We start from the raw sequence: 26,304 nt of genomic DNA on the forward strand, positions 1-26,304 counted from the left end.
TCTTCACAGAACTAGAAAAAACAATCTTAAGGTTCGTATGGAACCAAAAAGAGACCATATCAACAAAGCAATACTAAGCAAAGAACAAATCTGGCGGCATCACACTATCTGATCTCAAATTACAACGCAAGGCTATAGTTACCAAAGCAGCATGGTACTGGTATAATGAGAGGCACATAGACCAATAGAACAGAATAGAGAACCCAGAAGTAAAGCCAAATACTTACAGCTAACTGATCTTCGACAAAGCATACAAAAACATAAATTTGGAAAAGGATACCCTATTCAATAAATTGTGCTGGAAAAACTGGCAAGCCACATGTAGAAGAATGAAACTGGATCCCCATCTCTCACCTTATTAAAAAATCAACTCAAGATGGATCAAAGACTTACATCTAAGACCTGAAACCATGAAAATCCTACAAAAAAACATCAAAGAAACTCTTCTGGACATTAGCTTAGGCAGAGAATTCATGGCAAATGCATAAAAATACAAATAAATAAATGAGATCTAATTAAACTAAAAAGCTTTTGCACAGCAAAAGAAATAATCAGGAGAGTAAACAGACAACTCACACAGTGGGAGAACATACTTGCAAACTATGCATCTGACAATGGACTAGAATCTAGAATCTACAAGGACCTCAAGCAAATCAGCAAGAAGAAAACAATCCCATCAAAAAGTGGGCAAAGGACATGAGCACACATTTCTCAAAAGACATATACAAACAGCCAACAAACATATGAAAAAATGCTCAACATATCACTAATCATCGGGAAAATGCAAATGAAAACCACAGTGAGAAACCACCTTACTCATGCAAGAATGACCATAATTAAAAACAATAGATGTTGTTAAACATCTTTAAAAACAACGGATGTTGACGTGGATGTTGTGAAAAGGGAACACTTTTACATTGCTGGTGGGAGTGTAAATTAGTAACAACCACTATGGAAAACAGTATGGAGACTCTTTAAAGAACTAAAAGCAGAACTGCCATTCAATCCAGCAATCCACTGCCAGATACCTGGTCAAAGGAAAAGAAGTCATTTATGAAAAAGACACATGCACATGCTTGTTTATAGCAGCACAATTTGCAATTGCAATGATATGGAACCAACCTAAGTTCACACAGACCAACAGGTGGATAAAGAAAATATGGTATATTTACACCATAGACTATTACTCAGCCATAAAAAGGAATGAAATAATGACTTTTGCAGCAACTTGGATGGAGCTAGAAACCATTATTCTAAGTGAAGTAACTCAGAAATGGAAAACCAAATATCGAATGTTCTCACAAGTAGGAGCTAAGTTATGAGCACACAAAGGCATAAGAATGATATCATGGACTTTGGGGTCGTGGTGGGGAAGGGTGAGAGAGGGGTAAGGGATAAAAGACTACATATTAGGTAGTGTGCACTGCTCAGGTGACCCGTGCACTAAAATCTTATAAATCATCACTTTAATCAATCACTTTTCTCAATGTCAAAAAGTACTTAAATAAGTAGTTCATGAGCTGCTACCTGACTTGCTGAGAAAAATGACTGCTACCCAGAGTCTAATCACATTAATGTGCTTCTTTTTTTAACAGGCAGTAATATATTTTCCAAGCTTCATGCTTAAAGTTTCTAGATTATAAGCTATTATTCCAGAGTGTGAAGATTCAGTTTAGTATTGGTCTCATTTTGCTGAACATAGACAGACACATTTATTCAATAATGTCACTTTTCTTTTCCTACAGATTTCTATCTCTTGGTCAACAGACTATGAAAGGAAAAGCATAACTGTGTTGTTAAAATATTATATTCATTTGCATAAAAATTGACCATAAACAGAATTTCCTAACAAATTGCCATGATACATGTTGTGTTACTGTTCCCCTTGGGCCACAAGGCAGGCAGTGCCTCTTGGCTGCTGGGCTTGGGCCCTGAACAGAGAAGGTAGCACAATCATGTCTTCAAAAACAACAGTGCTATAGTTTGAATGCCCCTTCCAAAACTCATGTTAAAATTTAATTGCCATTGTGACTGAATTAAGAAGTAGAACCTTTAAGAGATGGCACTGCCCTCATGAATGGATTAATGGTTCTGTTTTACAAGAGAATGTTGTTTTCAAGTTTAAAGGCACTGGTTAGGCTAAATGAAAGCATTCTCACATGGCCTCCATGAATCTCACATGGCCTCAAAGAACAGTGAGATAAATGACATGCATGCTCCCACAGGAGAACTAAGTTTTGGGAAAATATAAACAATACTAGAGCATAATGACAAAAAAAAAAAAATCAACCTTTTGAAAGGATGCACATTATTCATGCATATGTCCATTCATTCAATAAAATGTTATGGAACCACAAGGTAAAAACCTAGGAAGAATAAAAAAATACTTTCTCCAATTATCTAATAAAGGAATTGCTAATTTGGATGACTATGGTAATGCATATATGTTCCAAAAGGAGCACGAAATTTGGCAGTTATCCACAAATTAAAAGTGTTAAAAAAAAAATTAAGCAGCTTTCTCAATTCAGTAAAAACAGTGGACAAAGATGAAAAGACTTGGGAGGTAGGGAAAGTAACTAATCACTATTTCAAGAATCCCTCATTTGATGTAGTAGTGATTTCACTCATGTAGCAGTTGACGAGAAATTTCAGCCCCTTGATGTCTGTGGTTATAAATAAAGGGAAATAAAGTTGTCTCAAATGCATAATTTTCTGTGGCTTGAAGTGCCAGCAAAGTAAACTCCTCTCTTAATAAAACCCATGAGCAATCTTTCCATTTTTTATTGACCTTATGACAAGTAAACAATTTTATAACTCACCAGAAGTTTCAGTTTTCAAAAAGAAATACCACAATCAATTTGTCCTATATATTTTCTTAAAACTTTAAAAGAGAAAGTTTATTTTGAAGGTTACCGACTGTTTGAACTAAGCTTACAATGTTAATACATGAACTGCAACTACAGGAAACCCTCTCAGTTCCTACATCCCGAACCTGGCAGGACTGTTCTACTTTCTACAATTAATATTTAATTAGTATATAGTCTTAGCTGTCTGTATTATTCTAATTCAGATAAGGATAAACTTTTTTCTAAAATTCTTCATTTCTGAATGAATACAGGAACATTATAAATAACTAGATTGCTACAACACAGAATTTCCATGTTAATGGCAACAATGGTATTTTATCCTTTAGTGCCTAAAAGTAAGTCTGAATACATTTTAGTATAATGTGGGAAATAGGCTTTAATATTTTGGCTGCCAAAAAAGTATGTGCTTAATTAAATGTACATTACTCTATGTAGGTATATTCCAATCTTGATGACGACTATAGTAAACACAATACTTTGTAAGAAAAACAAAACAAAACAAAAACAAAAACAAAGGAAAACCAATATTGTAGTTCCCATAGCAAAGTACTATAAAAAAAAAGTGTTTATTAACAATTTTGATGTCTAATTTCATCAGTTAAAGGACAAATACAGACCTTTGATACAAGATTAAAACACTAATCTATGTAAGCAATCACACTTCCTCCTTACTACTCAGCCAGGGCTTTGCCTACATTCTAAGACATTCTGAGGATGTGCTCTCATTAAAGGTAATTCTTAAAAAGTTACTGGGGAAACCACTTGCCTCCTGATGCTCATTCTTGATCATTTTACTGAGAAATTGATGACAAGAGTTTTGCAACTTGTATATAAATTATGCTGACTTTAGACATTCAATTCCATTATTTACCAAACTCACCAGAATCTCTCTGTAGGGCATACCTAACAGAAAACATCTTTAGCTACTTTGCAACAGGCTACATCTTTGTGATAATGTTATCCTCATATCTTATTCACATATATATAATCTCTATGCAGTAAAACAAAGAAAGGCTGGATCAGGGTGCCAGGGCCTTCTCTCACCTCGATTTCAGATCTTAACCAAGCTTAACATACCACCTCCTCCAGGAAGCAGTCCCTGATCACTGATCCCAAAGCAACTATTCCCCTCTAAATTGTCCGAGCAATCTACTTATGCCATTTTTAAAGTATCTATTCCCTTCTACCTTTTATTTTGTGTATTAAGCATATATTAAATTATAAGAAGTTATCAGCTTCTCATGTATAAAGACTCTTACATACTTCTGCTTCTCAGAACAAACTCAATGAATGCTCATGTAATAAATAACATTGTATATTTACTTAGTCATTAAAAAACTACTGTATTATTGAGGTATACCTTTGGTGGCTACAAAAATTACCAATTAATCAAAATGCTTATCAAAAATAATAAAATACATTCACAAAACACTCAAGTAAAATACATACCATATCCAACTGGAGGGAGGATACAGTAACTCTTGCAAGATAGATCCGCAGCTATAAAAATGATTTTTACTTACTTGTCTCCAAAAAACTTTCTCCAGAATTCAGCAGCATCTGCTTTTGTGATACGAAAGTTATCTCCCTGGAATTGACCATTGGGAAAGATTGCTTTGATTTCTGCCAGCATGTGACTGAAGATAAGGGACAGTTTTGTGAGATTTCGTCTGTAGGCACAAGGGAAAAAAATGAAGATAAGAAATAAATACCTATATGCATACAAATTTTTATGGGAAAATATATTAAGACAAATGTTATGCATGTATCAACGTACGTCTTGATGGTTGATCATGAAAACCTCAACTGAATGCTGCCCTTAAAAACAATGTTTATGAAAACATTGAAAATTTTAATTCCTAACAAAGCTGTCAATTTATTAGTCATCCATGTATTCATTTAACATAAACACAAATAAGATAAATTACATAATTTCACTGAGCTCACAGATTAATGGAAGAGATTGACACTTAAAAAATAATAATCAAATATAAATGGTAAACATAAAAGAGAGAGTGACTATTTCTACCTGGGGGAGTAAGGAAAGATTTGCTATCAGAGGAGAATCTAGGAAGAAAACTCATTGTTTGACAGATAAAAGACCTGGAGTGGAGAGAAAGGGAGGATGGAGAGGGAAGTAAAAGGTATTTCAGGCGGTAGAAACAGCATGTACAAAAGTTTAATACATAAGTATAAAATGAAAATGTATTTGTATTATATCATTTTTGGCATGGTTAAAGCAGAGCAGAGGGTAACTGGAGAAAATAACATGAGACAGAGTAAGAAACTTTGGTTGGGATATGACATAAAGAGGCATCTGAATCAATGCACAGTTTTTGTTAAACATACTTGCCACTCCTACCGAAATACCAGATTTTCTGAGGATGGGTTCTAGATATGTGCATATTTTAGAAGCCCCCTGGGCAATTCTAATGTGCTTTCCTCATTAAGAGGTACTACTATAAGAAATGGAGAGTCGGCCGGGCGCGGTGGCTCAAGCCTGTAATCCCAGCACTTTGGGAGGCCGAGGCGGGTGGATCACGAGGTCAGGAGATCGAGACCATCCTGGCTAACATGGTGAAACCCCGTCTCTACTAAAAATACAAAAAACTAGCCGGGCGTGGTGGCGGGCGCCTGTAGTCCCAGCTACTCGGAGGCTGAGGCAGGAGAATGGCGTGAACCTGGGAGGCGGAGCTTGCAGTGAGCCGAGATCGCGCCACTGCACTCCAGCCTGGGTGACACAGCGCGAGACTCCGTCTCAAAAAAAAAAAAAAAAAAAAAAGAAATGGAGAGTCAGGCCAGGCGTGGTGGCTCACCCCTGTAATCCTACCACTTTGGGAGGCTGAGGCGGCCAAATGGCTAGAGCCCAGAGTTTGAGACCAGCCTGGGCAACATGGCAGACCTCATCTCTACAAAAAATTGGCAGGGTGTGGGAGCACATGCCTATAGCCCCAGTTATCAGGTAGGCTGATGTGATCTCTTGAGCTGGGAGGCAGAGGTTGCAGTGAGACATGATCACGTCCCTCCACTCCAGCATGGGTAATAGAGTGAGACAATGTCTCACAAACAAAAAAATAAAGAGAAAAGAAATAAATCGAGAGTCAAATGGATTAACAGATCCAGAATTCTGAAGACTTGATGAAGTCTGTTTTAGAAGGAAAAATCTGTAGTAGTATGACAAAATGGTTTAGAACGGAGATACAGGTGTCACCTCTATTCTAATTTCCATATTAAGTTCCGGAGATTCTGGCAAGATTTAAACCAGGCTTCATACTACAAAATAGTACTATCAATCACCTGTAATCCTCGCTAACATTTCTTAAATTTTCAATATTACGTTAACTGGCATAAAACTACTAGTGCTAGATAGGTAAGAAGCAATTAAAACACAAAATACTAAGTAACTTCCCAGTTTTAAACAAACCGTGTTTCTTTATATCCCCTTTTACTCAGAATGACCAGAAATCAATAGGTACATTCTGCATATGTTTTCATTTTGAAGCTTCAGCTATTATGCATGTGTATGTGCGCCTGTATATATGTGAGAGGGAGGGAGGGAGGGAGGGGGAGAGAGAGAGAGAGTGTGTGTGTGTGTGTGTTGGGAGGTGAATGGAGGCAAGTGTATTAGCACTCAATAAAAATATAGCAGAAAATTAATATAGAGAAAGTCATCAAATTTACAACATATAAAACCATATAATGTATCAACAGAACTTTGTCATTGAAAGTTATGTTTCTTTGCTCCATATTTACTAATGTATCTGTGTTTAATAACTGTCAAATAATAACAAAAACTCATGTTTATTACCAAGGAGATCATGTAATATGTACCTGACAATAAAACCATTGGGTGACACTCCTTCTAAAACATTTACAAAGGAGACACATCACTTCCTGTATAAGATGAATATAGAATAAAGATACTCATGATCAAAAGTGGGAAAAGTAGTAATAAGAAGAATGCAGTAAGATATTCTATAAAGTCAATAAATTCATCTTCCCTAAAAAACTAAAAAAAAAAAAAAAAAAATTCACCTATTTCCATAACTTATCTATGAAAAGCTTTTTGATGAAAAGTGGGGGGGGGGGGGTCATTACATAGGCTTTATTTTAATGCTTGACCTGTGCCCATAAACCATCTGCAAAATTCATTATAATATACACAAATGTTATATCATTTTATTAGATTCAGCCACTTTTGCACAACTCAACCTAATCCAGGTGTAAAACTTTTGTTAATTAGTTGAATCTTTGATATCAATATGATTTTGTCATTTATGTTAACATGTCATCAATTTAGATGATGGTAGATATAAGATATTCAGTTTTAAAAAATAAAAAGTAAACTGTTTTACTATATCAAAGGAAAGACTTGTGGCTAATACAAACTACAACCAACTTCCCAACTTCTAAGATTTGAGTTTAAGAAAAGTATAAAATCACCTTAGGAAATCTGCAATGAATTTATTTCTATAATTGGGCTAAAGATTTAATTTTACCAAACTTCCAATTGATACATACAAAAGAAAAAAGAAAAATCAAGATGACTATAATTAGGGTAAACCAACTGTTCTTTATTTTCTGAATTGGCTGTACTCCATTCCCTTGATTCTTTGTCCTTTAATCATATCCAATTTTTTTTTTAAATTTTTACTTGTTAGATCTAAAGTCTGAAACACCATGCCAGTGATTACCCATTCTGGGTATCTGATCCACTGGCTATGTAGACCCTGAACTTTAAAAGAAACATAGTAACATTTTTTATAGTCTAGAAGCTCTAATAATCACTAGTATCTATATAAATACTCACTGATTGATTATAAAATGTGTATATACTTCTATTTGCTGGCTTCTGTAAATGGATCACTACAATTTTATTTGGCTTTTTGCACAAAATAAGGCAATGAAAAAATACATTTTGCCTTTAGTCTTGAAAGAAACTCAAGCTCATATTGTTAAAAATATTTGAATATATATATATGCATATATACATACACATTCCAGAATATATATATTTACTTTATACTTATACACTCACACACACTCCATATATATGTAAATAATCATCTTAGAAATCTACTATTTAACATATTTGTAGAGGTTGCAATCTACAGCAAGGTATGAAAAGAACTGACAAACTTATTCTGTTGGAGCTTAAAAGGAAAAAAAAAAAAAAGAACCAAAAACTAATTCTGGTATCTAATGTCATTTAAATTTGTTATCATAGCAAATACATTTTCTTTTTTATATGATACTGTGACTTATTTTTGTTTACAATGTTTTGCTATGTAGTATGTGCTTTCTTTATTCCCCCATCCGACTCTGCATCCTTTGATATCCACTTTTTTTTTTCGAAGCGGATTTTTGCTCTTGTCGCCCAGGATGGAGTGCAATGGCGTGATCTCAGCTCACCGCAACCTCTGCCTCCCGGGTTCAAGCGATCCTCCTGCCTCAGCCTCCCAAGTAGCTGGGATTATAGGCATGCACCACACCACACCATGCCCGTCTAATTTTGGATTTTTAGTAGACACCGGGTTTCATCATGCTGGTCAAGCTGGTCTCAAACTCCTGACCTCAGGTGATCTACCCATCTCAGCCTTCTGAAGTGCTGGGATTACAGGCATGAGCCACTGTGCCCAGACTGACACCCATTTAAAAAAAAAACTTTCAATTTTGAAAATAAAACAATCCAAGAATACAATCATCTCTAACCATCTAGACATAGAGAGAAGAAAAGAAACAATCACACATCTTTGTAAATGGAATTTTTTTCTATTATGCAATTTTTCCACACTTAGCCAATTTTCCCTAAGCCCATGGGATTTCCCATCATCATAAGACCTAAAATGATGACTGCCTAATAAAGGGTCTGATACTTAGTAAGAATATATTTCTGACACTAAAACAAAACAATCCCCAGACAACTAAATACAAATCTGCCCAGAAATACACTGAATAATCTTATAAAAGAAATTTTAATTTTAATAAATTTTAGATGAAATTTTTGATATCAGTTCTTTCACTTAAAAGAGAAGCTTCTTATTTCCACATATATTCCATTAACCATCACATTTATTCATTTGCTTTACATGGGATTTTGTTTACAATAAATAATTTTACAATAAAAGTTTTTTTTTTTTTTTTTTTTTTGAGACGGAGTCTTACTCTGTCACCCAGGCTAGAGTGCAGTGGTGAGTTCTTGGCTCACTGCCAGCTCTACCTTCCAGGGTCACGCCATTCTCCTGCTTCAGCCTCCCGAGTAGTTGGGACTACAGGTGCCTGCCACCACGCCCGACTAATTTTTTGTATTTTTAGTAGAGACGGGGTTTCACCGTGTTAGCCAGGATGGTCTCGATCTCCTGACCTCGTGATCTGCCCACCGAGGCCTTCCAAAGTGCTGGGATTACAACGTGAGCCACTGCGCCCGGCCAATAAAAGTTTTTTAAAATACCAAGTATTCTAAAATACCAAATAATCAAAAAGTAGTTGTCAACATTGGCCAAACTGCCAAAGATGTTAACATTAGAGGAGCCTTGAAGAAGAAAGAGGGACGGAGGAGTAAAAACCAAGGAAGGAGAAGAGCTACATTAAAAAGAAAGAAAGAGAGACGTGAAATGCATCCACAATGTCATCACCTAAGTAACAAGGTACCTCTTTCATCCTGGATTCTGTCGCCTATATCATATTTCTTTAAAATGGTATGAATCAATTTCTCCAAATGTCAAGTTACATTGTGGGGATTCAACTAGAATGTAGATTTGAACTACAGTGAATTAGCATGCTGACTCTATTGGAATGATGGAGCTTCACTGTTTATTAGCAAGTTTTAACAGTTTAACATTGCTATAGTCAACATAATAAGCACAAAGGAAGTATATAATCGCTTGATGGAGGATGGCACAATGCTACCCTTAATGAATTTGTCACATAGTGTGAAACAAAAAGTCATGAAGAGATCATCATAATACAATGTGGTAGGAGTAATCTGCTCTAATTATAGCCATCTTGACTTGAATTAAATTCATAAAACAAATAGAAAATATATCAAGATTTGATTAGTAGCCTCCACTAAATGCAGGAGACACACACAAAGAATGTAATCTAATTATATTGCATGTAGTCCTCGAGTTTTTTCTATTCCAGAAACAGCTGTGCTATAAATCAGAGGAGGAAATAAAAAGCTTTAAATGCTGAATTAGTGAAAACTTTAAATGACTGTTTTCAGTGAGGTGCAAAGTCTGTCAGAATGTGCTGCTATTGGTAGAAGAAATGGGAGATGACACTTTTACCCAAAATCTATTAATAATTCAATTCTCACATTTAAAAGCTAGAACAGCTTTTCTTAATTTTTACAAGGTGAAACAAACTCAACATAAAAAGAAAGGCAGGACATAAAGAATAAAAACAGAGGTGCTTAAAATGAAACTCACATCCAGCTAAAGAGCAATTTCCACTGTATTTCTGATGTACTGCCCTCCAAAATGGGTTCAGAGATTTACTCCACACTGTTTCTGACCTTAGGAATGTTGTGATTCCTAAGTGAGGAGACTAGGCTGATGTAAGTGTTGCCTTTCATTTCTCTCTCATGGGAATAGATACTATTACTGAGATGGGTCCTGAGAGTCTTAAATAAAACTGGATCCTTACCCATTTCCCCTGCCCAAATGCTTTAAAGTTTTAAATGTATCTAAGGGGAGGACACAACAGACATTAAAAGTTCAATGACCAATAAAGACTGAGTCTACCCAAAGTCATAAGAGAAGTCAGCAGTGCACCCAGGAAAAATCTAAACTGAAACACAGGCAGAAGGACAATTTTTCAACTTGCTCCATTTTACTTCTTGGATACTAAACTGATCACTTTAACAGAAATTTAGTAAACTAATTCCAAAAAACTACACTGAACTGGCAACTAAAGGAAGATCTTACATTTCCTTTGTTAAACACCTCATCCACCACTAGCATGTCTAGGGAGGTTACACCCAAAATTCTGGCTGGGAGAGATAACTTTGAGCATTCTTTGATCTCTCTGTAGTATTCTTTCTTTTTATTTATTTATTTTTTTTGATAGAGTCTCACTCTGTTGCCCAGGCTGGAGTACAGTGGCACTATCTAGGCTAACAGCAACCTCCACCTCATGGGTTCAAGCGATTCTCATGTCTCAGCCTCCAGAGGGTGTATGCCACCACACCTGGCTAATTTTTGTACTTTAGTAGAGATGGGGTTTCTCCATGTTGGCCAGGCTGGTTTGGAACTCCTGACCTTGAGTGATCCGCCCGTCTTGGCCTCCCAAAGCGCTGGGATTACAGGTGTGAGCCAACTGCGCCCGGCCTGTGGTATTCTTTTCAACATATTATCTACAAAGTTTTATCAACAGCAAGAAGCTATCCCTCAAAATAAGGATGCTCTTCACAGGACAAATATATTTGCTTCTAAAATAAATAGATTTAAATGGACAATTTACAAATGCCTTACTTAAAACATGAAATAACATACCAGCCTATCATGCTCAATGTAATGTCCTTTGAGAAGCTTCCAAAAAGATATTCAAAATATATTCTGATTAATTTTTCTAGTATCTTACATATTGACGAGTTTGGTCCTTAAGTTTGTTAGTACTGGCTTAATATCCTCAGCCTGCTTAAAGATAAAGAAAATGTTACTTAACCTCTCTGTTTCCTCATTTCTAAAAATTTTGAATAAAAATACATAAGACATGTAGATAAGATCCTGATGCATCTAATTTTTTGAAAATCTTCAATCAGTAAGTTATTTATTAATTCTACTTACCACTTTTGTTTAAAATTATAAACACTTATAGCAGCATTTCTTCTTTTTCCATATAACTATCATCCAATAAACTGATAGCTCTCTTACTAAGGTAAGAGAATCATATTTTCACATTATTAAGATCATCAATTATCATGATAGCCTTGTATAATTCAGAAACAGCAAACAATGGGCAAGTATTTGATACAATCATTTAGTCATTTATTCTTCAAATCTCTGAGTGCCTATCATACGCCAGGCTTGGTCTAGGCACTGATATTACAAAGATGAAGATGACAGAATCCTATACCCAATGAATTTAAGGGATTTAGAGAGCTCCAAAGTTAAAGAACAATGCAGTTGGAACAAAGCTGAGATGGAACCAGAAAAAGATGGCAATCAGAAGAGAGTGAGTGTGTTTAAAATTTCCAGGGTGATGCAGTTCTGGCCAAAAAGCACCTGGCCCTGCAACTGGTAGCTACAGCAGAGTGAAGGTAAATTAAGTCAGGAATTGGACAGCTTGAGGGTTGAATGGGGTCATTCATGTGGATTTTGAAACCTCCTAGAATTCTAACAGCAGTATGTATGAAGAGAAGAACCACAATAAACCTTACCTCAATATATTCAATAAAGTTTCCAGAATGATTTTTTTAATGTCAGTTATTTTAACTTTGCATCAATGCTAAAGCAGGATTAACATCTCTTTGACGATTTCACTAAATGGTTTTATCTGGAAAATTTATTACGAAAACCTACTACAGCATAATATGATCACTCATACTTTCAATTGGTTTAAAAGCTTAACAATATCTATTTCAATAAAGAAAACTCCTTTTTCTTTAGTATTTAACTTCTTTTGATGAAACCTAATCTGTAACAAGTATCTTTTTGTAAAATAAACCTTTAAAATGGAGACCACTCCGTTATTTAAGACAAAAAAGAAAAAAGAATCCATTCTTTCATTTCTTTATGATAAAACAAAATGAAAGTTCTGTAAACACAATGGAAAATTATGATTGCTACGAGATTCACACAGAAGCAACGAGAACACTGCAGAACTTTGATTATTTTTCAAAAGAAAAAGAAACATTACAAACATTGGAAATTCAAACTATACTTCTATGACTTAGAGTTATGTGATAAAAGACCATTTTCATCAACAAGCAAAATAAACTTGACCTTGAAACAACAGTAGTAACAAATTTTTTAAACAAATCTACATTAACTTTTTTATTATTTGCTATTCTCAGTAGCCTATCATAAAACAGTGAAGTGGCAATCTGAATGGAGTCAGTTAATCCATATTTATTGCTCCTGATCCTCTACCTTAATTTTAAATGCATGGATCAAAAAGATATATTTGGTCAGTTTTTTTTTTCCAAGTTCTACCCCAAACCCAGCAGGAAAATCCTACTTCTACTTGTTACATCATTTTTATCACTGTTGACAAATCAAGGATGGTTTTTGTTTTGTTTTTACTCAATAGAATATAGTTAGAAATTCTGGGAAATAATATTTTCCTCAAGTATTCTAGTGCCCTTTCCACCATTTCTCACACTACTTCTGTTTTCTCCCCAAGCTATCTGAATGGTCTGCTTTCCTTGAGTTAAGCACCCCGCTCTGATACAATGTTTCTATGCCTCAGCCTGCTGAATTCTCAAATGCACCAGCTTTATGTCAAAATACTTCCATGGAATCTTTTCCCTACCCCTTCCTATATGTGACGTGCCACAACACTTTATCTGCCAGGGCACAGAGGTTTCCCTGAAGGGCACCATGGTTATTTTACATAGATACTGTGTTTCAGCTCTAACAGAGCACATGTCTTTGTTACAGAAGAAAAAGTCTTATACCTGTTACAACTTCTTAAAATAGATATCCAATAAAAGTTTGTTAATTTCAAAGATTATAAAAAATATTTTTAAACTATAAATAAGGAATAATTTGCTGACCCCAAAACAGTGCTAATGAACAGATAGGAATAGCCTATAAAATTAGTTTACAGAAAACAATTTTTAACCAAAACCCACTTTAATAGAGAATTAAAACTTGGAGTTTGACTTTAAATTAGAAAAATAGCTTTACTCTGTGAGTTCTGAGACCTTTTCTTTTCTCTCACATTTTTTTCTTTCTTCATGAATGGTAAAACAGAATACCAACAAGACAAAGGAAATTAATGCTATATCCCTCATGTGCAGTTTCCAGAAACTCAAGTAAATGAAACATATTTGTCATACTTTCTGAGGAAGCATTACATAGTTTCCCATCACACTAATTGTTCCCTGACAGTTCCTTCCTTCTTCTGGCTCTGGAAATTTTCCTTATTGATATCTGTGTCTCACTTCAATACTGTTCTTTTGGAATAGGATAAGTAAAACACAAATGAACCATAGGAGGAAAAATTTCATCTATCTGATGCTTATGTCATGCAATACTAATAGAAGAAAACTAAAATCATGAGTTTTTTTCTACCTCTTCCCCAGGATTAAAATTATCTTTATTCAGTATGTGCAAATATAAAGATAAAAACAAGCACAAATTTGCCAAGCAATTCCTACTTATTTCAGGCATGATCTGATATAGATACCTCATAGAAAACTGGGAACCAGTGGTAGTGCAAGTGCATATGAAGTGCCCCAGATATGCCTTCTCCATTTGAAAGCCAACGCAGCCTAGTTGCCAATGGGGCCCGCTGAAGGATGGGAGACACTGCAGTGAGTCTGGAAATCTATTCTCACACATAACACTGTGTGAGTGGATCGGGGGAAAGTGGGTAAAATGAAAGTGTAGAGTGAAAAAAGCAGGATAATCAGTAGTATGCTCAGTACAATCTTAGTTCTATTAAAAGGCTATAAATAGCACATTATAGATTGTATGTAAACAGGAAAACAAATACAGGATATAAACAAAAAGGCATTATCAATAGTAACCTCTGGTTAGTAGAATTATTAAAATTTTTCTTTCTTTTCTTCTTTAAATTGCCCTATTTTCAGTAAGAAACAAAAATGTCATTAAAAAGCCATTATATTGATGTTCTCTGATAAACCTGAGATGTGCCTACCGGAGACAGAATAGATTTCCAGACTCACTGCAATGTTTCCCTTCCTCTGAAAGGCCCCACTGGCAACCACACTGCTTCGGCTTTCAAACGGAGAAGGCATCTCTGGGGCACTGAAGCCAAACCACTTGCACGAACCCACTGATTCCCAATTTTCTAAAAAGTGTCAGTCCTTCCCCCACAGTACATTTACAAATGGCACACCAGTATTTTTTCCACATCCTTCCCCAAAACAAAAACCTCTTAGTTCTAATTTCATATCTTTGAAATAAAAACTAGACAACAGAAAGCTCACACACTTAAATCCACAGTCTAAAAATGGTTTAAACAGAATGAGGGGTCTGGATCCTTAAATCTAGTTCGTGATTTATCTCCTTCCTTTATAATAGTCTCCTAAAAAATGCAACTAAAATTAAATTATTCTTAGGAGCAAGAAACCTCAGACTAGTTATATAGATAAATTAGCACATCACATGTATTCTTTGTCATATAACATCACAAAAGAAAAGTGTATAGACGAACCCAACCAGATGATTCAATTAACTACATTTTTCTTCCATTTATTAGATATATGATATGTCTTAATATGCATGATAACAGTTCAAGACAAGAACACTAATTTAGATGTCAGTGGTCTCACAGAAAACTGCTTTCTTTTTAAAGCATTGAGACTATGCCAGGTAGTTTTTTTCTTTCAAAATGAAAAATAAAAGTAATCATAGAAAAATGTAGCTGTAATAATCTACTAGTTCTCAGCAGTACAATTTCCCTGAACCACTATAAAAGTCTTAAACTTTCTGAATATAATGATGACTAATATAAATATACATACATATGTGTATATATATGCATTTTTTAAAAGTCTAAGATTTTCACAAACGCAAAAGTTAAGCTGGATTTAACGTGTTCTACAGCTGAGAGGTGGCGATGGGACTTTTTTGGATACCTGGTTTACATTTCTAATAACAAGGCTAACTAAGGAAATACTAGGATACAGTGGAAGAAAACACAGTGTTGATAGACCAGGTGTCTAGACCCAACTCTGTCCTTCACACTATTCCATGATATGAACCACAGTGAAAGCTTCTCTTATCCAAACCTTCTTCTATAAAACCAGGGGGTTGTGGTACATATGTTCTATGGCCCTATACCATTCTATGGGGCTATCTACCACTTTTATTCTGATCAGCAGGAGACTAGATTACTCTGGCACTAAAATGTCTATATGCTTTAAGCAAAAATTGTGAATCCATTTCACAACTTACAACTAACACAAAAGTACAACAGGTTATATGATGTTTTCAACTTACAGACTTTCCTCAATATGCCTCAGCCTTAGACTGAAGAAATCCTGAAGGCAGTATGCCAAGAATCTAACATAGAAAACTGAAATTATGGTAAGCATAAAAACTTTCAATTAGTATATTTGAAAGCCTTGACTTTTATTTTGTTCTTTACCATCACAGACATCACTGACATTTCTTTTCTTCTTTTTTCAACAATGAAAACTCCATGAATAACACTGGTCCTCAAAACAAAGAAAACCACAAAGCAGCAGAAATAATTTTTTTAAAAGGCAATTTGAAATCTGTGTTTCATGTTAATGAATAGTAAACACTAGAATACTGAAACCATATGAAAAATATAAACTGTAGTAGAATGGAAAATGCCCACTGGGAAACTTCAGGTTTAAGAAGCTGACTTATTTATTTGCTCTTGGTGAGGCAATGTGCTAATATTTGTAGTAGACACAGGATAACATCAGATGTAAAAGTTTTACCTTTCATCTCACCCAACAACTCAGAAATTTCCAAATTTGGAGAGACTACTACTTTTACCACATGATGACTCCTCAATAATGTGATCCAAATACCTTCATAATCTCAGTCTCACTGCAAACAGAATTATCCCCCCACATAAATAAAACTATCCTCAGATATTGGCTTTGAAGCAGAAGAACAAATTTATCTGCCTATACCATTGAAGGTAATATATTACAATGGTGAAAAGCTCCAGCTCTAAAGTAAAAAAAAAAAAAAAAAAAAAGCAGGAGTGTCCAATCTTTTGGTTTCCTTGGGCCACACATAAAATACACTAACACTAACAATAGCTGATGAGCTTAAAAAAAGAAGTCATAAAAAAATCTCATAATGTTTTAAGAAAGTTTACGAATTTGTGTTGGGCTACATTCAAAGCTGTACTGGGCCATATGCGGCCCACAGGCCACGGGTTGGACAAGCTTGCTCTAAAGCTTAAACCACTTACTAACTAGATGACCTTGGACACTGACTTAACCTCTTTAAGCTCAGTTTTCTGATCTCTAAAACATACATTGTAAAAGTACTTAGCTAATTTTGTAAAGAATTGAGTACTTAGCTCAATTTGTAAAAAATTAAAAACGGCCACAAAATCTTTGGTACTCTTCTCAACACAGGGGAGTCTATTTCCCTCCCCTTTTACTGAAGTAGCCTGTGACTTGCTTTACTCAATAACATGTGGTAGAAATGATGCTACATAAATTTTGAGCTAGGCATTACAAGTTCGGTAGTTTCTGCCTCTGCCTCTAAAAATTATCTTGCGTTTAGCTGCCATGTTCTGAGGAAGCCCAAGCAATCACGCAGAAAGACCCAATAATGCTCCCAGCTGCCAAGTACCAAATGTTAGGCATGTGAGTAAAGCCATTGAACCTTCTAGCTGAAGTAGCATCCCAACCAACATTATATGAAGCAGAAGAAACATTCAGTAAACCCACAAAACCATGACAAATAATAACTGCTGTTAAATCAAGCCAAAAAGTTTTGGGGTGGTTTGCTATACAGCAGTAGAGAATTAGTTTAGAAAATCGATAAAGAGTATGCATTCAATAATGTTAATTGTTATTAGCACTATTAGAGCTACCAATCTGTTATTATCACCATACTCAATACTAGCACTTGAAAGGATAGGGCTCTTTTCTCTCTGAGAATAGAAGTAAGTGAAGAAGCTGTGTATAAAGTATCAAACATCATATTTAAGAATGTTATTCTTGTTAAAGTAATTTTTACATTAGAAATTATAAATTTTACATGTTCTATATTTTCTCCGATACAAAAACCAACCAGGAAAGGTTTTTAGAAGAAATTTGTACTATCCTATTTGGAAAGCAGCATACTCAGATTTGAATCAGAAGTAATTTACTGCAATTAATTCCCAAAACATATTTACTTAGATAACCACACAATGAACTGAACTGTGAGAATACCATTAAGCTAATCCACTGATTTCTAGTGACAATAGACTTAATTTCTACAAGTTTTAAGTTCTCAAAGGTAGAAAAACCCCTGACATTGTATGTAGTAAAATGTAAGCAAAGACATAGAATGTTTATAGACCTAACAGCAGTGTCTTTTAATTAAGCTGCCATTTAAATTATGTGTTTTCTGAAGACAATTTAACATAACTAGATTTGACATATGTCTAGATAAGAAATCATCCTGGATGTTGGCTTGTCTAGTTCTATTCAGTGGGGGTCTCTGTTTAAAAGTCAAGCACTATTAATAATCCAACTTATCAACACTAAAGATACATACTGATTTTTTTAGCGTAATTCTTTTGGCGTCCAGCTGTACCTGACCTATCATTACAATACTTTTAAGAAGACATTTAAAAATACTGCTTAACAGATCACTGTAGCTGTCTACCTATGTAAATGCTATTAGGGAAATGATTATTCAATAGACGCATTGCTATACCCAAGACTTGCAGGACTTAATTTATATGGTAAGCACCAGAATCAACTGTTACTCCTCTCATGAAGACACTGATCATTTTGATGTAATAAAAATAAGAAAACAATTTTTAAAACAAATTTTAATATTTCTGTTAAACATTAAAATGATGGGAAGATTGTGTACTAATTTTTTAAAAAATGATTTCTTGCTTAATTATTTCTTAAGAAATTAAATATTCAAATAGAGGAAAAAGTGCTACAAATAATCCGCAAAGATCAGGCTGCAAAGCAGTACTAGAAAATCTTTTCATTTTCTTACATATCTTACTCATGTCACAGCTTGCTGCTTCTTTGTCTAAAAGTACAGCTTATTTACACAAATATCAGTTCTCCCTGTTTTCAGATTGATTTTATATGCATAAAAATTATAATCAACATATATGGAGTTTCATTGACTGTAATAAAGTTTATTCACTCAATGAACCTTTTTTGAGGACCTGCTAAAATCTGCCACTACATTAGATAATGGAAATACAAGATAAAGACCAGTTCAGTCCTTGCTTTCTGGGAGTCGACAGTCTAGTGGTTACTTAGATATAGAAACACACAATTACATACACTCTAATTGTACAACTAAGGTCATTCAAGGTCCTTCCAAAACACAGGAGCTAAAGAGAGGTGTTCAACTCTGTTAAGAGGAGCAGAGCAAATGCAGAAGAACGTGCCAGGCAACAAGCCTGGCAGATGAAGGCATACAGATGTAGATCAGTCTGGCAATATGACAGATTGCAGGGTTAGAAGTGATGTGTATTCCGGAAAGAGGCTGACAGGGGAGCACATCATAGATACGGCACTGCCTCCCCATCCAGGCTGCCCATTGTGCCAACACAGGACCCCTTATACCCATGCTGCTCAGGAATGCAGAGGTCTGCATGTGCAACCATGCTTTCACCAGGGAGAACTGCATGAGTGGGGAGTTCAAAATAGAAAACCACTTTCAATAATACGTTATCACAAGGCGTAATTTAATCATTAGGAATTCTGAGATTTTTACCCAAATTTAAAAGATCTGTTGAAGATTTCGCTGTTGTAAGATATTAAATGAGTTTAGAGCGTTTCTTCCCTGTGTCCTTGATGAAATATAATCTAGATTTAACAAATTGAGAAAAAAAAGCAAAAGAAAACAATAGTGCACAGAGAAGAATGCACCAGAAGCCTATGTCTTAGAAGCAGATGTTCTACTCTGGCAGACTCTCAGCCCCTGGTGTATTAAACATTTGAAACACATTCAGAAATCACACTGTTGATGTACTTCTGAAAAGATGTGTTTCTCTTTCAAAATACCACAGTTAATTCCCTCACTTCCAGAAATGATTCATCCGATAAATATTTAGTGTAGTAAAGAAATATATCCTTTATTCATGATCTAAAATAGAATACTGAGCTGAATATGGCAAACTCAAAACACATATTATCAATAACCAATCAAATACCATGCCACCTGCTGACATTCTCTTAAGGAATTCTCTTGATAGAGAGACTCCCAGCAGCTCTCAAGAATAAACCCCACTTGATTCTACGGACTACACTGAAATCCGTCTTTTTTAAACGGAGTGAAGTTAAGCATTACATTTTTCCATTAAGTTTTATGGAGCAAGATAAATTTCCTGTGTCAAAATCTGTCACAAGAATCTGTTTTCCAGACATCTGGTGTCACACACAAGAATATGGTACCACATGGGGATATCTGTAAATAGCAATGGGTGGCCTAGCATTTGGTTTCTGATCAGAATTTATTTTCAGTATGTTAGTTGGTGAGTTTAATTTGGATTTTATTAATATCTATTTTTATCACTGTTCATTCCATAAGAGTTATTTTATATATGCCACAAGGAATAATACAATATCTTCTTCATTGTTTACAGCATTTTCATATTTAAGTGTAAACAAGGAAAAACTAAATACACGGAGTGGTGAATCTTATTTAAATCTTATTTAAATAAGTATCTAACAATGACACTCAAAATTTGGTCCTTAGACCAGCAGCATAGCAATTACCTCAGAGCTTGTTAAAAATGCAGAATCTCAGGTCCCACGCCAGAACTGCTGACTCAGAATATACACTTTAATAAGATCCCCAGGTGATTCTTATGCATGTTTAATGTCTGAAAGCACTGGTTTAGCAGGAACCTCAAAAGATCCTTTATTTTTCACCGCTCTGCCTCTAGGTAAAACTACATCTAAAGCATCTTCAAGATCTCAGTACTTATTTAAAGATTTGTGAAAGTGATTCCTCTCTGTTGTCCCAAACCACATATCTATCAGTCAGTCCCTCCCAAGCGGGGAGGCTGCTAACGTCACTACTGGACTAGAGCATCATTGTTTTAGAGTGAGTTAGCTTCTCTTTCAGGTCAGACCTCAAGGGCAACTACTTATGGGACTTTCATTTGTCATCCCTCTTGCTCAATAACTCTGAAGTACTCATCCCCTCCTAGTCTTTGACAGCCCAGTTCTAGAACAGCGTGTACTTTTTTACATTTGTAAATATCAACATCAGACTGATAATTCTCTCATCACCACACCCCAGTTCACCCCCACATTTCTATCCTGGGAGAAAAATTAAATTCTTCTGATGGGTCAACAGATTGCCAAAGGTCAGAAAGATTGCTCTTTCCTTGTTCCCTCCCACTACAAGAAAGGAAGAGGACCAGGCACATCACAAGTTCAGTCTAAGTGTGGCTCACCTCTGCCTAATTTGAGAAAAGAGCAAATTAGTTCTTCCCTCAATAATCTCCATCAATCACCATTAACCTTTGAGATTCCTAAACACAAACAATCCACCTGCCATATCTAGTTCTATCCTTAAGATCAGGAAAGGAGGAAAAAAAATTGAAAAGGTAAGACCAACCAGTAAAGAAATAAAAAAGTATTTTCTCCAAATGCACCACTAAAATGCTTTCTCCTCTGGAACTGATTTTTCCTACTGTTATGTATCTCTCTGTAACTTAATAATTAAAGAGCCATAGGGCCTCCCTGATTGCTTCCACCAGCATAAATATCCTTGGAAAATGTCAGTCAAGCACTGTTAACTTATTTTGTCATGAGAACCTCTAATCAAAAGAGAAAGATCTTGACACAGTCTGTGGTGGGATGTTGAAAGCAACATCACAGAACAAGGCCAGAGAGTGGTTTGAAAGGAGCAGCTGCAGAATCCTACAGGAAATGCCGCTACATTCTGGTACCTGAGAAAAGGAAAGTGAAAGGCAGAACTCTGAGTGGAGCACACAAGCATGCCCAGCACTCTCTGGGAAGCTGGCCCTGCAGTAATAAGCCAACGATAAAATGAACTAAGGGGCTCTGAAAAGCTGTGATGCAGAGAAGCAAGTCTTTTCATAAGGAACTGATGGAGGGCGGTGTTCCTTCCATAAACCTCTGGTTACCAGATGCTTTTATTTAAGAGATGCTAAAATGTTTAACAAAAAAAAAGGAAGGGGGAGGGATTGACATAGGACTCTTATTTAGTTCACCAAATGACACCATTAACACAAAATCTATTATTTACCTGTCATTAATATTTTCACACAAGAACAAGGAAAAAAAATCTCAGGAAAAAAAGTATCCATTTAAATGGAATAAACTGAATTTCATGAAATATTCACTAAAATGTCTATTATAACTTCCAGTTCCAGGTCACAAATGGGTGCTAAGGAACTCATCAGGAGCAACTCTCAGGAAAATCTGAGGTGTAGCTGTTTCACCTTGCAGTACATCCACATGCTTCTAATCATAGGAGTAGAACTGAACTCAATATACACTATAAACTTTGAAAAAGAAATGCAAACAAAGGTGACAAGGAAGCTTCTCACAAAAATAAATTAAATATGCACTGTTAATAACTAGTTATTCATCTATGAATATGAAGTATGAAAATATTAGCTCATTATTTTCCAACTCTGAAAATAACTTGCAAATATAGTTTATATATGGGAAAAGGCCATAAGAAAAAGAATGAATTATTAAAATATACCCGGCAAACACTAAAAATAAGACTGATCATGCTCATCTGACTCAATAAACTCAACTGAAAATGTAACATAAAATACAAAGATTTCTTTGGGCATAAAATTCCAGGTCATCAAATTACTTAACAGTAAGTAATACACTTGTAGTGCTTTAATTTAATTATGAATATTTTCTGTTGAATTTCTTGACAACTGTTACCATGTAAAGAAAAAAATTGTTATTTTAATATTGGTCTTATGTGAACTAGCCTATTACTAAAAGGCTTGCTACTGAAAAATCCAAATAGATTTCTGCCTAACCTAATACTACTTCATTACTGTAAAAATGATACAATCTGACATTAACCTTACAGGGCAGTTTGTTTCCCCACAGTCAGCAGCATATTTTTAAAAAACATACTTCTGTAACACTCTTTTAGGATATTTTGAAATAATCACAGAATTGTGCAGATGGAAGTCAACTCAGAGATCATTTATTAATTTATATCTTACTTACAAAGGTGAAACTGCAAACCTAAAGGCTGTGACAGATCCAATGTCACAAACCAACTAGGGGCTAGAATTGAGTCTTTGAACTACAAGTTCCACTGAAACTATGCAAACCTTATTATATTACCCCCAATACAAGTAGGCAAGACTTTCCTGTGAACTAACCAGTTAACAAGCCACAACTCATTATTAAGTGACCAAAAAATGTTAGTAACAGATACCACATAAATATATAAAACTATGTTTAAAAATATATACATTCTACCAAAACAGAGTATATACATACCCAACAACCCAACAATCTTACTCCATATATCCAGAAGAAACGCATGCATATATGCACCAAAAGACATGCGACATGCACAGAACCTTGTTTTGAATAATGGCAACTTTTGTTGTTGTTGTTTGTTTGTTTGTGACGGAGTCTCACTCTGTCGCCAGGCTGGAGTGCAGTGGCGCGATCTCAGCTCACTGCAATCTGTCTCCCAGGTTCAAGGCATTCCCCTGCCTCAGCCTCCCAAGTAGCTGGAGCTATAGACGTGCACCACCATGCCCAGCTAATTTTTTGTATTTTAGTAGAGACAGGGTTTCACCATATTGGCCAGGATGGTCCAGATCTGCTGACCTCGTGATCTGCCCACTTCGGCCTCCCAAAATGCTGGGATTACAGGCATGAGCCAATGGCAACATTGTTCAAAACAAATGTCCATCAATAGCAGATCAATTATGAACCAGTCACAACTAGAATACTCAACAGCAGTGAAAATTAACAAAGTACAACAGTGTGCATCAATAAGGATGAATCTCACCATCATAATGTTGACCGAAAGAAACCAAAAACACAAGTATACATCATATAATTTCCTTTATCTAAGAAACAGATATTTAGTTAGACATGTGGAAATATTACATATTAATGACTATAAATATGCATAAATATGTGGATAGATATATGTTGACTGTGTGTGTATAAAATGTATTTATTTCCCCCTCGTTCTCTGGATAAAGAAGAACGAGACTTCTGCACCCTTAACATTAACTCCTTGAAACGCAAGCTCATGACCACAGGAGAGGAACCTCTACTTTCTGTCAAAACTCATCCCCCAAAACTCAACGTGAAATAGCCAAAGTCCATGAACTGAGGCTAATATCAGAAAGAAAGTCGGCTTATGATTTTTTTCAACTTGCATGGTGAATACCATAATACTGTGATTGGTTTTTGTTTTTTTGGAACTGAGTCTCGCTCTGTCGCCCAGGCTGGAGTGCAGTGGCGCCATCTCGGCTCACTGCAACCTCCACCTCCCAGGTTCAAGCAATTCTCCTGTCTCAGCCTCCTGCCAACACGCCTGGCTAATTTTTGTATTTTTAGTAGACACAGGGTTTCACCATATTGGGCAGGCTTGTCTCCAACTCCTGACCTTGTGATCCACCCACCTCGGCCTCCCAAAGTGCTGGGATTACAGGCATGAGCCACCACGCCAGGCCAACACCGTGATTTTTTTAAAATTCATCTTCCTTTCACAATGACATTCTTCACAGAATCAGAAAAAAAAAGTTATTTTAAAATTCATATGCAACCAAAAAAGAGCCCAAGTAGCCAGAACAATCCTAAGCAAAAACAACAAAGCTGGAGACATCACAATACCTGACTTCAAACTATATTAGAGGACTACAGTAACCAAAACAGCATGGTACTGGTACAAAAATAGATACAAATGTCAATGGAACAGAATAGAGAGTCCAGAAATAGTACCTCACACCTACAATCATCTGATCTTTGACAAAGTTGACAAAAACAAGCAATGGAGAAACAACTTCCCATTCAATAAATGGGTGCTGGGCAAACTGGCTAGTAAGCAGAAGATTGAAACTAGACCCTTTCCCTTACACCATACATAAAAATCAACTCATGAGGATTAAAGACTTAAATGTGAAACCCAAAACTATAAAAGTATGGATGAGAACCTAGGAAATACCATTCTGGACATAGGACCTAGCAAAGATTTCATGAAGAAGATGCCAAAAGCAATTGTAACAAAAATAAAAATTGACAAATGGGACCTAATTAAAGAGTTTCTGCACAGCAAAAGAAACTATCAACAGAGTAAACAGACAACCTACAGAATTGGGAGAAAATATTTGCAAACTACGTATGTGGCAAAAGTCTAATATCTGGAATCTATAAGGAACTTACATTTACAAGCAAAAAACAACCCCATTAAAAGTGGGCAAAGAACATGAACAAACACTTTTCAAAAGAAGACATACATGCAACCAACAAGCATATGAAAAAATGTTCATCATTAATCATTAGAGAAATGCAAATCAAAACCACAATGGGAATCATCTCACAGCACTCAGGATGGCTACTATTGAAAAGTCAAAAAATAACAGGTGCTGGAAAGGGAATCGTATATACTGCTGAGAAAAGGGAACACTTATACACTGCTGGTAGGAGTGTAAATTAGTTCAGCCACTGTGAAAGCAGTGTTGATTACTCAAAGAACTTAAAACAGAATTACCATTCCACCCAGCAATTCCATTATTGTGTATATACCCAAAGGAATAGAAATCATTCCAAGATAAAAACATACGAACACATATGTTTACTGCAGCACTGTTCACAATAGCAAAGACATGGAATCAATCTAAATGCCATCAATGGTAGACTGGATAAAGAAAGCATAGTACACATATACCATGGTATACTACACGTCATAAAAAAAGAATGAGGTCATGTTCTTTGTAGCAACATGGATGGAGCTGGAGGCCATTATCTGAAGCAAACTAATGCAGGAGCAGAAAACCTAATACCATATATCCTCTTGTTTAGCTCTCACTTGTTGTTTAGTTCTCTCCAAGAACACATGCACACAAAGAGGGGAACAAAGGACACCAGGGTCTACCTGAGGGTGAAGGGCAGGAAGAGAGAGAGGATCAACAAACTACCAATGGGGAACTATGCTTATTACCTGGGTGATGGAATAATCTGTACACCAAACCCCCATGATATGTAGTTTACCTGTATAACAAACCTACATATTTACTCCTGAACCTAAAATAAAGGTTAAAAGAGAGAGAAAGAGAAAGAAAAATCTAACCACCAAGTTTACATAATAAATTCTGGATTTCAATAAATATTCAGTTTTCCAATAAAATGCTTTTGAATTTCTGATGGCATGTACAACAATGAAGGTAAAATTAAACTTGATTTAAGTTTGTAATTTAATTCAAATTTGTAATGTGATTCAGACATTAGGGCAATTTGCTTTTCATGGGTATGAATGTCTCTTCCATGGGCATCCCCTAATTCTGTCCATCAAAGTAGAAAGGAGAATAATGAAAAGTGGAAGCTCTATCCTTTTGATTAACCTATTCAAGCTCAAGAGCA

At 35.5% G+C, this 26,304-nt stretch overlaps 1 protein-coding gene across 22 annotated transcripts in view; it reads right to left on the reverse strand.

The window, feature by feature from the left end:
* Positions 1 to 26,304, reverse strand: part of CBLB (Cbl proto-oncogene B) — a 214,407-nt gene that overhangs the window by 117,807 nt on the left and 70,296 nt on the right. For 20 of the 22 annotated variants that reach the window (XR_003118095.1, XR_003118094.1, XR_003118093.1 and 17 more), the window contains exon 4: positions 4,391 to 4,537. The exons of the other annotated variants lie outside the window; for them this stretch is intronic. Coding sequence is in view for 9 of the 20 variants with exons in the window: in XM_025375667.1 (XP_025231452.1) it covers positions 4,391 to 4,537 (147 nt within the window). In the remaining 11 variants the exon portion in view is untranslated. The remainder of the gene's footprint in view (positions 1 to 4,390; positions 4,538 to 26,304) is intronic. 22 annotated transcript variants of the gene reach the window in all.

The sequence above is a fragment of the Theropithecus gelada genome, chromosome 2 (assembly GCF_003255815.1).
Source record: "Theropithecus gelada isolate Dixy chromosome 2, Tgel_1.0, whole genome shotgun sequence".
Classification (NCBI taxonomy): Eukaryota; Metazoa; Chordata; class Mammalia; order Primates; family Cercopithecidae; genus Theropithecus; species Theropithecus gelada.